Consider the following 15,099-nt stretch of genomic DNA (forward strand, 5'->3'; position numbering starts at 1 on the left):
ATTATATATATATACACTATATATATCACATATATTACGCCATCTACTACTAATGGCCATAGACATGTATAAATACATTTAATTTCTGTGTGTGCTCAAACGAGAAAAGGAAAAAGGCAGAAATTGTGTAGAGTACAACTCGGACAGTAGGTGGGGTTATTTGACAACAACCAGTGGTAATATTACTTTTTTCTGTACTTTTACGAACATGACAAACATTCAGATAATAATGCAAAATAAAAAATGACAACGTATATAATAAAAATTTTCAAAAAGAGAAATTCAAGGCTCTGAAAAAAAAGAATTATTGACAACTGCTGCTTTGGTCATGCTGTATTGTGCTATTTAGGCCAGGCAGCAGCAAGCCTAAAGATGGGACTATATTTTGGAAATAAGTTTAATAAATAAATGATTTAGTGACTAAACATAAAATACAAGTCAACGTGTATGATACTGTGCGGACATGGCAACATTGCATAGTAGCTCTGCCTCTAATCCGATACAAATACCGTTGCAAGCAATATAAAGGTGGTCTGTGAGCCGTGAATGACGCTGCTTTCATCCAATCACAGTCACTGTTGTAAAGTCTAAGTGGCGAGCGCATTGAAATATCCCAAGAGAACACCAATACCCGTTCTCGATATGTTGAGAGGGCGTGTCTAAAGTGCGGAATTGTCCAATCACCTTTCGATAGTGCGCCTGCAGTGCTCGGAATCCCCGCCCTCGGCTTCCATTTCTGTTCTGGAACACACGAGCCCTCGCGAAGAATACACATTTGCTTTTCTGAATTTGTCTTCTAATGTAAATAGAGTAGTAAGTGCGACATATTGACCAAGTGAAACCTATTTATATTTGGATAACTAGTGTTGTTGTTTTATTCGCGGAAGGACACGTTTGAGCTCCAGAAGAAGCGAGGCGGGCTTTTTATTCCCCATTTTAACTTTGGTGAGCGGCGTTTTCCGCCGTTTTTTTTATTCCCTCCCCTGCCCCTCTCTCTTGCTCCCCCCTGCGAGAGTCGCGGCCTGTAGTTCAGCCACGAGGCGCGTCGGACCACCGGGAATCAGGCGATGGCGGAGTTTGGTAACGGACTGGCAGATGAGTCTCTGCTGGACTCAGACCCGGGTCACTCAGAACTTGAAGACCCAGGCGCCGGCGATGAAGAACCTGGATTAGACGAGGGAGAGGCCGCTATTGAAGATCCGGTGAGTGAAGGACTTATCACACCCCCTTTAACAACTCATTTTGTATATTGGTATAGGTTTTCACCCCAATTTCCTCTTTAACCTCAGGTTTATAAAATTAAATAAAACTGAATTACAGACCAAATAATCATGTGTACGCGAAACCGGTTTTGCCAGGTCGGTTTGTCCGCCATTGTGGCTCACGCAGTGCAGTAGAATTAGTGAGTGACATGCGTGCTCCTGTCCGCCATGTTGGCGCAACATGGGTCTGGGTTCCTCTGCGCCAGATCTGCAGACCTAGCGGAGGGAAAAAATCTTCATCGCAAAAATGCGCGACGGGAGATGTAAGAGACAGGGGCGAGGGTAGGACAGGCCGCCATTAGCCGCAGCAGTGTGTGGGTCCATCCGCAAAGAAGCAGACGGCTCACGGTAAACACGCCTCTTTTCTGATCAGTAATATTTGTGGCGTGAAAAAGTAAGTCGCGTTGGTAATTGCGCGTGATTGGTTTTGGCCTCTGCAATGGAATACATCTTCATGCGACGTGTGTGACATGTTAAAAAGGCGTGAAAGGCTTTTATTTTCTGATTTTGCATCGAATTGGTTACATTAAGGAAAGCTGCATAGTTGTCGTCGGGCAAAACGCTGTATGTCATGCACATCTGCATCGCCGTGATCGTTGTATTCGATGTAACGTTACTTTAAAGATTAAATGCCGCTCGTGATGTATTGCATAATTTGTTGGCGATTTTTGCGAGTGTGTGTGTGATGGAGATGGGGCAATAGGGCTGGGCTGGTGCATTTCTCTCCATGCACATTACCGTTATTGGAACTAGAGTAGGTCATGTATTTGCATGTCTACCTTATTTCATCATGCAATTATGCTCTATTTATGGCTCGTATTTAATCATTAGTTACTTTTATAATGTGCTGTTGGTTGTGTATTCTATTTAAATCGTATCATGCTAAATCTTAACTGCGTAAAAGGGGCCATCACATGCATGCTGTGTTACTTTAGGAGCGATCCAAAGCGACTGCCCTGCAATGCAGCACTGCTGAAACTTGTGTGTGTGAATGAATACACACCAAAAGTGTGTTCGCTCGCGCACAACAATGCGCGCACGGATGGCATCATGCTTAGGGCGTATTGCTGACTGGACAATAAATGGTTTGAAAGAGCCCAGTGCATAATCACGTGTGTGAAAGTGCATGTGCATGCTGTCTCCATGAAAACCGGTGAGAATAATGACTGATTTTGACAAAATGGGTTTAGCAGCAACACATACTGCTGCATTTGGATCCAATGTCAATCAGGCACACTAAAATAATTGACTCTTTTAAATATCAGGATCTAGCTATGCAAAATATTTATTAACAATTTTGTTGAATGTTTAATATTCTGTGTTTTTTGGGTAAGGTCTAAGTGTGCATGTTAATTTGGTTTCTCAGGAGTTGGAGGCAATTAAAGCCCGGGTGAGAGAGATGGAGGAGGAGGCAGAGAAACTGAAGGAGCTACAGAACGAGGTGGAGAAACAGATGAATCTCAGTCCTCCACCTGGTAAGTGAGACTGAATAAATGAGGGAGGGAGAACGGGCAAGTCTTGGGAACGAAGATTGAGTTAAAGGAGAGCATTGCAGAACAGACCGTGATGATGCATGAGACTGCATTAGGAGAAGAATAACTAACACGGGACCATTTGAGGTCAATAGAGATATGATTAGAAACAGAACAAAAAGTAGACTTCAGAGATGAAGCTATGCAATAACCTTGCCGACAATGGGGTTACTATGATAAATCATGAAGTTGCATATGTTGATGAATGAGAGTTTCAGAGTTGTGTGGAAATAATGTTTTCTCTTTGCAGCTGGCCCTGTCATCATGTCCATTGAAGAGAAGATGGAAGCCGATGGGAGATCTATTTATGTTGGAAATGTATGGGCAATTATTCTCACACCTACGAGCTGGGGTCATACATTTCGTTGCATTTTGTAATGTTTTCGTTAGAAATGGTAGTGATTCGATTTTGTCTCTTGCAGGTGGATTATGGTGCGACGGCAGAGGAGTTGGAGGCGCACTTCCACGGATGTGGGTCCGTAAACAGAGTCACCATCTTGTGTGACAAGTTTACAGGACACCCTAAAGGGTAATTCATGCATTCTCCTGTTTTCTTTTTTTCCATCTTAACCTGCACTTTCCTACACGTCGTATTTGTCCTTTTCTTGGGCGTCTCATTTTCTTGTTCTCTGTTGTGCAGCGTCTGCTCTAGATAGGCACTGAAGGTTTAGAGAAGGCATTGATGCATCACCTTAACCCATATATAGTGAACAGTAGCCACTGAAATGAAAAACATGTCTAGAATTTGAGGCATATTGGCTGTGATACTAGTAAAGAAGTGTTGTTAAATAAAATTAGTGTTTAATTAAACACAAATTATTAATTGCTAACTAAACTAAAAGGATTTTTCTCTTCAGAATTTAGAGCTTATTTATAAAGAAATGTGTATTTTTATATAAACAACTGTTTATCTTTGTGCATGGCCACTCAGTATTTCTAGGAACATTGCTGAAATTAGTATAGTGGGGTTTTTTTTTTGGTATGTGGTGTGATTTTTATACTTTTTATATGTGGACTTGGCTGAGTTTGAGATTGTTCTTTAGCTATTCTGGTTCACAGTATTTTCAAGCTGTTCCCATTAATAATTTGCCAGCCCGGAAACATTTGATGCAATGCTTTAATCACATCTACTTTCTGTCATCTTTAAATCTTTAACAATATGCTTACTTAGTTTCTGATGCATGTATATATTTGGGCAGAACAATTAATAATTCATAGCAGTTTCAGTATATGCTTTTTTTGTTCTTTTTAATTTACCTTGACTGCCCTCGTGATCATTTGCTCTCTTTACATTTCAGTTTTGCATATATAGAGTTTGCAGACAAGGAGTCTGTTAGGACGGCGATGGCACTGGATGAGTCCTTATTCAGAGGAAGGCAGATTAAGGTGAGATGAGGCATAACATAAATTGTCTTGACATATTCAAAAGTCAAAAGTTTTGAAGCAGATATAAAGCACTGACAAACAGTGACCGGTCAGTCTCACGTCTTTCCGATTTCGAGCCGGTCTGTTTTGTTGCCAGCGACACAGGCAATAACATCAGCTGCACGTTCTCGCTCTCTTCCCTGATGACGAAGTGACACACTCACTCGTCTCATTCGCTCCGGTTAAATAGTACTTGTATTGTGCATAATTTTACTACCGTATTTTCTGCACTATAAGGCGCACCGGATTATAAGGCGCACCTTCAATGAATTACCTATTTTAGAAAAATTTTCATATATAGGGCGCACCGGATTATAAGGCGCATAAGATACTGCAGTCAAACGTTTGACTGGGTTTGCGTTATGCATCCACTAGATGTGCTAAAGGGAATGTAGCGAGTGCGCGGCGCCGGAGGCGAGGCGTTTATTAGTAAGCGTGAGTGCGCTGGGGCGGGCACGTAACTTACATTCGCAGCCTGACTCATGAGTATTCATGTGCAGCGGCTCGCTGACAGCAACAGCTGGCTGTTTTGAATGAGACGACCCGGTTACTGTGAACGGGGAGCGCTTTATGAACATTCTGTGACGCGCGAGCAGCGCCGGGGACAGTGTGTCTGTTCGTGTGTTCGTAAGAGTGAGCGCTCGTGACTTATGGTGTGTTCACACCGAACGCGAATTTAATTATTGCGCGAGTAGATTACATACAAAGTCAATGCAAAGACGCGAATAGACGCATCATTCGCGCCGGGCGTTGCGAATGACGCGAATTGGGCGACGCGTTTGCCGCGAATGTCTTCCGCGCAAGTTGAAAAATTTAACCTCGAGCGAATGTTCAAGCGTCTAACTAGACGTGTATTTGACGCTCTATTTAATAGAGTCTAGAGTCTATTCGCGTTCGGTGTGAACAAACCATTACACACATAACCTGATTTATACGAGGTTGAACTGGCCGTGTGACAGAGCGGGCATAAGATGGACACGAGCGCGAGTTCGCGGGCGAATTTAATAACGAGGAGCGTTATTAACCAATTGATCCATATAAAAGGCGCTCCGGATTATAAGGCGCAACGACGTTTTTTGACAAAATTAAAGGCTTTTAAGTGCGCCTTATAGTGCGGAAAATACGGTAATACCCGTGGGTTTCGCCCTCACACCAAAAACGCGCACCACTTATTGTATAAGGGGAGAACACAAGCCGCCTCGCAGTCTCAAGCAGCTTGTGAGTCGCAAGTACCAAAATGAGTGGCTTACTGTGCTTAAATGGTCAAATACACACAAAAATTGTCAAAATGCCGTTTAAACAGTCAGTTTTGGAACCTAATTAGTTGAGAAAGTTAGCGCAAGTTGTGTAACAGTATGTTGGATCCGTGCATGATTTCTTAAAGAGACAGCAGCCTAATATTCCTGCTGCTCTCTGTCATGTTAGTAAAAGAACAAAAGACAAAGAAAATCACTCTCTGCTCTTGACTGAATAACATTTGTAACTAATTGTAAACATTAATCTGTATTTATTTTTTACAATGAAGACCATCAGTTATTTTGCATTTGATTACTTTTCAATTTTCTGTAGTATTTCTTACCTGAATATAGGCCTGTCTTGATAATTAAATAACCGCCTGATCACGATTATTTGATCTAACCGCGATTGTTTAAGACAACCGCGATTATTGCTCTTTTATAGGCCTACGGCACAAGGGGGAAGTCATGGACCAAAAGAAATAGACTAGCACTAATTAAGTTTTCCAGCAATATATTCAGTCATCTGAAGCCATTTCATAGCTTAATGTGAGGGACAGAAGTATATTTACATCGTTAAATTGAAGTTCACGGAAACTCGTTTTCCCTCCTCTGCGGCTGTCAATCATTTTCCGTTCAGCATTCAGCGCGCGTTATCCAGTTACGGCAAGATCCACGGTAAAACTCTCTCCAATATGATATATCCACGTTATAATGCTTGATCTGTAGATAAAGGGCTGTGGATTTACATATAATGATTTTATTTATTTTTTTATTGCTGCTAAACGACTCGTGCCTGTTAGATCACACACATTACAAGGACTATGAATTGGCATCAAACGCACAATAACTGGAATTTAAAACTGAAGAAACAAATGATCAATAAACTGTTGGACAGATATACACTAGGATTTGTGTGCTCGCATTTCTTCGCTTTGTCGTGAACTTTTAAATGCGCACTTGTGCAGCGCTTGTGGACTCCATGTTGCTTGATGTGCATACGCGCTTTGTGCCACTCTGTTTTGAAGCGTTTCAAATTATCATGGTTTTGCGCACTGAAAGATTATTAAAAGCCTATCTTGTTCTGTTGTATCTATCATATCTTGTTGCCCCATTAAAAAGCTGCACAATACATTTAGAATAAGCATCATTTAATTGTATATTATTTGTGTGTTGTATGTATTTATGTATTTAATTCTTTGCATTCATATATAAATATACAATTGTTAAATGTATGAATACTAGGGGTGCACGATTCAGAAAATGTCACGATTCGATTCGATACCGATTTTTTGTCTCAAGATTCGATTCAAAATCGATTTTCGATTCAAAAACAATTCTCGATTCAAAAAACGATTCACAGTATATAAATGTAGTCTACTTTTTCCTGTGATTGATTGCAGTAGACACAATTTAAAAGAAAAAAAAAAACACAACAAATTAAATGTAGTTTGATATTACTTTATATGACTTCATACAAAAATAAACTAAAAAGTGCAAAGTGCCAAGCTTTGGCCAGCTTACATTTAATTCAAGTTTAAAATAAAACTTAAATAGAAGCTTTTACATTTAGCTTTAAAGTGCTGTAGTCAGATCAAACAAACAATTATGCTAAATGTGGTTTAAGGACTACTTCAGCTAGGTTGACTGTTGAAATGTGAACTCGACTGGGCACATTGAACTTCCTAAAAATATATACTAATGTCATAGAACCCTTGCGAAATTATTTTAAATAGATTTTAAAAAGCCACCGCTACTGGTAACATCTATGGTTTAGATTGATTTGTTTAGATCCAGTGAAGTCGTTCATAGGCGTAATTTGCGGGTATCTCCAGTTAACTAGCAGAGCCTTCATTTAGTTCGCTATTAAATAAGAGATCTGTTGTTTTTGAAATCAAGCTGAGCGCTCGTTGCCGCTGCTATCAGTGTTATGGATACAGTGTTCTCTGTGGCTCGCGCAGTCTTCACTCGGACGCGCGCTTCAATCTATCGCCGTTGGGGAGACTCCGGTAAAATCACAAAATAAAATGCTCACAAACGTGATGAACATATTGGGTTTTGATGAGAGAGAGAAAACCCTATACGAGTGCGGTTTAGAACCCGTAACCTGCTTGGCAACAGATCTACAGAACTCAAACATAAGATCTGCGGATCGATGCATTTATTTACGGGTTGAGCAGAGAGGCTGCACAGTTTGACCAGCGGGCGGCAAGAACTTGCAATGTATAACTATTTATCAGACCGGCCCTCGCAGCCTCGAAACACTACCGGACCACCGGTAAAAGTCCCGACTCACCCGATTGCCACTCCGCCCGTGCACGCCATTAAAAAAAAATATATGAATCGATTTTTGGAATTCTATGAATCGATTCTGAATCGGTAAAGATTGAATCGCGATTCAAATGTGAATCGATTTTTTTGCACACCCCTAATGAATACTGAATGAATTTTATATGAGTAGTACTAATAGTAATTTGTTTTTATTCACATGTTTAGATTTTATAAAATTACTGAGCAGCAAAAAGTAATTCTTGAAAAAATCTGCAGATTTATACACTCAGTAAGTTGAATAAAAAAATTGTCACAGCTATTGAATACATTTATTTAATATTTAAAGGTGTTAACTAGAGATGCACCGATTACAATTTTCTAGGCCGATTCCGATTTTCATTGAGTTTGACCTGCCGATACCGATTTTATTTTTTCTAATCACTTTTTTTATTTTCAATAAAACAAATATTTATTTTCTATATATTTTTTATTTGTAAAACACCATATACTTAATAATAAAAAAGAAATGAAAAAAAATTCTATAAACTGAATGATAAAAACAATTTTAAATGGATAAATTCTCTATAAATATTTTCTATAAAGAGTCTTCATTTTAATTTCTGACATAGCCTACTCCAGTTCTTGTTAAAACACACTAGACATGCAAATTCTGTGCATTTTGGGCACTTTTTGTGTGAAATCATATTTATTTTGTCCACCAAAAGTGTGCTTTCACTTTAATTGAGCGTGAGCAGCGCAGCAAAAATAGACTCTGCGCCGAAACCGCTTCACTGCTGCTCAGTGCTCACGCGACGCTCCTGCTCGACGCTCACGCGCGGCTCCTGCTCCTGGTTTGAATGCACTCATTGATCAACATGCACGCGGAAAAAAATGCGTGCCGTAACGGCCGTAATTCAAAAGGTTTCCTACATGTGCGTTCCGTGTGCACGTGTGATGCTGATGTTGCGCGATGTTAATCATGCGGCGCCCGAGTGCATTTTGACCGGCATAAAATCGGCATATGTCAGACTGACCGGCCGGTCGCCGATCATGGCTAATCACGTGAAAATCGTCCAATTCCGGTCACCAGCCGATCAATCGGTGCATCTCTAGTGTTAACTGTAATCTTAAAACACTGCAAAATTATTTTTAAGACCATTAATCGTCAGCCAGGGGTTTTCAAACCTGTACTCGAGGACCCCCAGCACTGCATATTTTTATGTCTCCCTCATCTAACACACCTGATTCAACTCCAATCCAATTAAGCTCATTTGTTGAGACTGCAAGACCTGAAATGGGTATGTCAGATAAGGCAGGCATACAAAATGTGCAGTGCTGGGGGTGCTCAGGACAGGTTTGAAAACCTCTGCCCTATACCATATTTTATTTTATTTTAGGATTTCTTGGAGTCTTGAAATTTGAAACTTAAATTTCCCAACTGTTCTTCCAGGTTGGGGCCAAGAGAACAAATCGTCCTGGCATCAGCACCACAGACCGCGGTTTCCCTCGGGCCCGCTTCCGCTCACGGGGAGGAAACTTCTCGTCCCGGGCGCGCTACTACAGTGGCTACACACCTCCCAGAGGCAGAGGACGGGCCTTCAGGTGAGCTCCATGCCAACCTGCACGTTTGACATTGACTGACACACAGGCTCCACCCTGACAGAGAGTGCTGATGTGAAAGGGTGCGCACATTGGGTGGGGGACGATCTAAAATAAGTGTTTCTAAATGTTGTTTATTTATTTTATTTTCATTAATCCCATCGTGTAATATAAACATTTCAGGAACAATTGCCAAAAGAAAAAAAATGTATTAAAAAATGGTCTATTTATATATATATAAAACATAACATTTCTTAAAATCCATCAACTCTTCTGCTTTTCTGTTTGTTTTTTTGTGTGATTTTTGTTCATTGTTTTTCTAGTTACCTTTAAAGAGTTCTGTGCTAGTTTGCGATTGTAAAGCATTCTGGGTAACACTTTATTTTAAGGTGACATAGTTACGCGTTTTACTACATGTACTTACTAAAGTAAAATAGTACATTATTCATAATTACAAGAAACTAACCCTAACCATACCTCTATAGTAAGTACATTTAGTTAATTAATATTTCTCTGTGCTTATTTGAGTAAGTACAATGTAACTGTCACCTTAAATTAAAGTGTAACCGCAGTCTGTCTCCTGTATGTATGCATGCTGCTGTTTAATGCCTCGGTGTGAGGAGAGAAGGAACTGCACCACTCTCTTTTGTAGTCTGCACTCTCTGTACAAACCCCTCTGTGTCGTCATGTTAAAATGAAAACTGAGGAAGAATTACAGAAACCATTAAAAACACACATCGTTATCATCTCCATTTCCCTCCTGCAGTGTAAGATTCTGAGCATGAATGATCCTTCACACTCTCCAGAGGTTTCGAAGTCAATAACCTGCTTCCCAAAATGAAGATCATGTATGCCTTGTGCCTCAAAACAGAGTTCGATGCCTAAATAGGGAATTTTCAAAAAGGGCAGACCTGTGGTCCTGTCTCAGTAGGCATCTCGCTAGGTTTCGACACTCAACTCAAAGCCTGTTAGGCCCTCTGGACGGATTTAGCACTCTATTGCCCCGGGTTTCACAGACAATGCTTCAGCCTAGTTCCGGACTAAAATGCAAGTTTGAACTGTCATAACTGAAAGCAACTTGTACTGATCTTAAAATATGTCCATGCCATTGTTGTTGTTTTTCTCAAGATGCACACCAGTAATGTATTTTTCTTAAAAAAAAAAAAAAAATAAGCTATTAAGGGACCAGTTTCATAGACAAGGCTTAGATTAAGCCAGGATTAGGCCTTAGTTCAATTAGGACATTTAAATATCTTTTATAAATGTGCCTTAGACACACACAAAAAAAAGCATTACTGGTGTGCATCTTGAGACAATACAATGACATATTTTAAGGTATGTCAGTGCAAGTTGCTTTCAGTTAAAACAGCTCAAACATGCATTTTAGTCTTAGACTATCCTAAACCTTGTCTGTGGAACCGGGGGGGCTATATGTCCTAATTTAAATAAGGCCTAATCCTGGCTTAATCTAAGACCTGTCTGTGAAACCAGGCCTGTATCTGTATCATTACTGTTGACTTCAATTGTTTTGATAACCTAGTGTGATGAAGGAATTTAAATTGAAGATTTTTGGGAGCATTTGAATATTTCCTGTCTTTTAAGATCTGGTAGAGTGAAAGCATTTTATGAATCAGAATCTTGTACATCTGTTTGTTGGGAAACTCTTGTACATGCACTGCCACACTTTGACTTTTTTTTGTTAGAGTGGAGCTTGTGTTAGTGAATAGTTTAAGAATTTGTTTTATCCCAAACCCAATTGATGTTTATTAGGTGACTATTATTGTATATTTTTATATCTTTATAATTAGCCAATGGGATCCTACAAGTTTGAGTATGTAGCCGATGTCAAGCTCAGCTCTGAATAACTTAAAGGCAAGTGTGTGTTTGACCTCAGGCAAGTTTGGTTTAGAAAACCTAGTTTGTTACATTTTCACCCCTCGCATGAATAACAATGTGTTCACTTCCAGAATGGAGGGTTCATTCCTGCAGCCTGATATTGACTGTTTTAGAATCCAACCGATAACAGGTTTCTCTGCCACAAAGAGCACAGGCTGTTCCTGGAGGGGGTTTTGTGTGAATGACGAGCGTCTCTGGCTGCCTGAATGGATGCCACTGCATTTATTGATGTATATATGTGTGTGAGTGTGTGTGTGCGCGCTCTGTGGCCCAGTCCATTTGTGGAAAGCTGTGTGTCATTGACTGTAACTGTGTGCATGTGTTCGAGGGTTCATGTCCCCAGGATCTCTCCCTTACAGAGACCACAGGAGCCGCCCCGTTCAGAGAGAGAGAAAGAGGGAGAGCGTGCTTTCACTGTCCCCAACACTGGACACTAGACCATTTATAAAGCTTGAATATAACTAACGCGCACACACATTCTGCTGTTGGATAATCTTCCTCAGCTTCTCTTTATAGTAAACCACATTACTGGATTCTTTACACATGGTTGCATTGATCACTATTTAAATCTTGTTATCCGTAGAAGAGGGGTATACATTTCATTTCATATTTTGAATTGTGTATACCTGTAACGTGAGTGCATAAACGTTCAGCTTGTCCTCAACCGGCCCTTTAAAATGCATATTACTGATATACACTCGTACCCCAAAAAACTGAATTGGTGTCCGTCTTCTTAAACCAATCACAAAAAAGAACTCACCCTCTTTTTCTCTCTCTTTTCCAGGGGCCGAGGGCGAACAACATCGTGGTACTCCCCTTACTAATACCTCCCTACCCCCCCTATGAAATCCCCCTTACTATCACCCCATATCCCTATAGAAAAGAAAAAAAAGACCCCTCTCAATAAAGGAAGAAAAAAAGAAGAAAAAAAAGACAAAAAAGAAAAAAAAAAAGAAAAAAAGAGCATCTCCTGGAAAGACAGACTGACTGGCCGCAGTGTGCGATTGTGTGTGCGCGTGGGTGTGAGGAGGTGTTGCGATCGCCCTGGTAAGGTACAATATGGCCGTCTGGGAGATTTGGTGGCATTTGTTTAAATTTGAGAAGATGATGATGTAATCTCAGGCTGCAGATGTGTCCTTTTGTCTGGCTGTGATTTTTTTCTCTCACCAAACAGCCCCTCTTATGTTTGCATTCAAAAAAGGCAAACAGAAAAAAATGTTAACTTTTTTTTTTTTATTATTATTATTGTACCGTGAATATGTGAACAATTTAATAGCAAGAATGTTGTTGTTTTCACAAAGTTGTGCTATTTGAGATCATATTCTCTATTTGTCTGTGCTCTCTGGAATCCCTTTCCCCCCCCAGCGCTGTTTTCTTTCCTGTTCATCCCTCACTCGGATCACCTGTTATTCCGACAATGGTTTAGAGTTCGGCGTTGTTTTTACGTTTTACTGTTCTTGAACCATCTTCCACATCACACGACTATTGTAAGATGGCATGGCCTGAGCTCTGAGATCTTTTCTTTTGTGTTTTAAGAGTTATTTTTTTGTCTCATGCAGCCATATGCCATTCCCGACCATCAGTTTTTTTCCTTCCTCTGTTCCTGTGCTCCCCCCAACCCACCCCACCCCCCTTCTCCCTTGCTCTCTCTTTGTATATTAGACCACTTCTTGTCGTTTCAGGTTTCAGGACCAGTGGAGACTGACTACCCCTCCTCCCGTGGCCGCGGCGCCCCCTACCGTCTCGGCGGCGTCTCTGTCTCTTTCTGCTCCCGCTATGCACACTCACCCCATCCTCTCCGTGTGGGGGGGAGGGGGAGGGGGACAGGGCGACCACCGGCCCACTGCGGGAGGCATTTATTACAATAACAAGCGCTGAGCTTTACCAACATAAATTTACTGAGATGCACCAGGCCCATGTTAACACATACAGACATACACCGCACACATCCACCACACAAATTTATATATCGTGAAGGCAGAGCCATGATAGAGCAATGGCTGCTTAAATTGCAAGTGAGTGAGAGAGGCAGGACCAGAAAGAGGATGAAGGGGAGGGTTCTTCTAGGGCCTTGTCTGTCTCAGCGCACAGTGCAGTTAGGGCACGATGGAGCGCTAACGCGTGGGCTACAGGTATCGGTTACTTGAGGGCTTCGGAGCTTTTATTTTGGGGGGGAGGGAGGGGGATTTGTGTGCAGATGGTTTTCTCGTTTCTGTTCGTTTTCCTTTTTCAGATGGGGGAGTGGGTATGGACGAAAAGAGAAAAGATGTTTTCCTTTTTTATTTTATTTTTAACCCATGAGTCTGTAATTAGAAAAAAAATAAAAGACATTGTGTAAAAAGTACTTAAAGTGTTTGGGTCTTTTTTTGAGGTGGGAATTTAAAGACCATTAAGTTTCAATTTGCCATCTGTTGGTTGCTCATGGTTTTTGAGAAAATAAGATTTTCTAAAAACTTTATTGGCTTAGACATCACCATTTTTGAGGGCGACATGTGTAAAATAAGAAATCACCCAGAAGGCAGTGGGGGGATTTATTGGTCAAAAGGTGTGGGAAGCCTGTTAGTGGTTTGGCCAGACAGGACTCCTGCCCACCATATTTTTTTTATGCTTTTGGTCAAGTCACCTTTATAGCAATACAATCTGTTTCAAAGCAGCTGTACAATAAGCAGAAAAATAATTAAATTCTGCTGTAAAGCAGCTCTAGAAAGACAATGGTAACTATTGAAGTTGAAGTCAGTTTAGTGTTGATAACTGTTCATCAGTTATGCAACTAGTTAAAGGGATAGTTCACCCCAAAATGAAAATCCTGTCAGTACTTACTCACCCTCATGTTTTTCCAACCCCGTAAGACTTTCGTTCATCTTCGGAACACAAATTAAGATATTTTTTGTTAAATCTGAGAGCTGTCTCACTCCTCCTAGGCTTATAAGGGATCGAAACTGACCGGCCCAAAAGTTATGAAAGACATCGTTAAAATAGTCCGAGTGACTACAGTGGCTCAATCTTAAGTTTATCAAGCGACGAGAATACTTTTTGTGTGCAAAAAACAAACAAAAATAACGACTTTATTCAACTATTAATTTCCTTCTCTGTGGGCCGTGGGATTTCACATAGTGAAACTGCGCAAAGCTTCTAGGTTGTACGTCACACGCATCTCACACACACACATGACCAGCAACGCCCAATAGTGAGCCTGTGTGTGACATGCAACACAGAACCTTTGTGCAGTTACACTACGTGAAATCTCAAAAATATCTTAATTTGAGTTCCGAAGATGAACGGAAGTCTTACGGGGTTGGAAAAACATGAGGGTGAGTAAGTACTGACAGAATTTTCATTTTGGTGTGAACTAACCCTTTAAATTAATCTATAAAGGTGAATGATTTCATCATCCAGCAAAGTACAGTTCTCATCCAGTAGTGTCAGTGCAATCAAATTAATGATATTGACAATTATTGTCAAATATTAAGTGTTCCTGAATGAGCAAGCCAAAAAGATGATAGTGGCAAGGAACCCAAACTCCATCTGTGACAAAAATGGAGAGAAAAAAAAACCTTAAGAGACATCAGGCTCAGTCGGGGGACCAAGCCTCTGGCTAGACCGGGGGTGTCCAATCCTGTTCAACTCCAACCCCAATTAAACACACCTCTCCCCTGCCAATCAAGGTCTTGTGGGCATACCAGAAAATTCCAGGCAAGTTGGAGTAAAACTCTGCAGGACTGTGGTCCTCCAGGACCAAGTTTGGAAACCCCTGGGTTAGACGAATGAACATGGTGTGGTTTAATTCCAGGCTGCATCATAAGTCAGAATGTGGATTGATCATTCAGAATATATCATCCAGTTCTTTCAGTTGAAGCTGGCCGTAGGGTCTGTGCAGAG

At 40.7% G+C, this 15,099-nt stretch overlaps 1 protein-coding gene across 3 annotated transcripts; it reads left to right on the forward strand.

Moving 5' to 3' along the window:
* The first annotated feature begins 725 nt into the window (after positions 1-725).
* pabpn1 (poly(A) binding protein, nuclear 1) lies at positions 726-13,564 on the forward strand. 3 transcript variants are annotated; one of them, XM_056254113.1, is made up of 7 exons: positions 726-1,202; positions 2,629-2,737; positions 3,045-3,112; positions 3,217-3,323; positions 4,093-4,180; positions 9,176-9,327; positions 12,903-13,564. In XM_056254113.1, the coding sequence occupies exons 1-7, from the start codon at positions 1,068-1,070 to the stop codon at positions 13,096-13,098; spliced, it is 855 nt and encodes a 284-aa protein (XP_056110088.1). In that variant the 5' UTR covers positions 726-1,067; the 3' UTR covers positions 13,099-13,564. The 3 variants fall into 3 exon arrangements, with proteins under 3 accessions (XP_056110088.1, XP_056110089.1, XP_056110090.1); XM_056254114.1 differs by lacking the exon at positions 12,903-13,564 and adding an exon at positions 12,005-12,129; XM_056254115.1 differs by lacking the exon at positions 726-1,202 and adding an exon at positions 1,453-1,610.
* The last annotated feature ends 1,535 nt before the right edge of the window (positions 13,565-15,099 follow it).

This window comes from Rhinichthys klamathensis, unplaced genomic scaffold (genome assembly GCF_029890125.1).
Source record: "Rhinichthys klamathensis goyatoka isolate OS25496 unplaced genomic scaffold, OSU_Roscu_1.1 h1tg000110l_1, whole genome shotgun sequence".
In the NCBI taxonomy this organism is placed as follows: Eukaryota; Metazoa; Chordata; class Actinopteri; order Cypriniformes; family Leuciscidae; genus Rhinichthys; species Rhinichthys klamathensis.

Bases quoted from the DNA above. Each gene is read 5' to 3' on its own strand.
- pabpn1 (XM_056254113.1), top strand. From the start codon at position 1,068: ATGGCGGAGTTTGGTAACGGACTGGCAGATGAGTCTCTGCTGGACTCA. The intron at 2,738-3,044 runs GTAAGTGAGACT...TTCTCTTTGCAG, and splicing joins GAATCTCAGTCCTCCACCTG to CTGGCCCTGTCATCATGTCC. The intron at 3,113-3,216 runs GTATGGGCAATT...TGTCTCTTGCAG, and splicing joins GATCTATTTATGTTGGAAAT to GTGGATTATGGTGCGACGGC.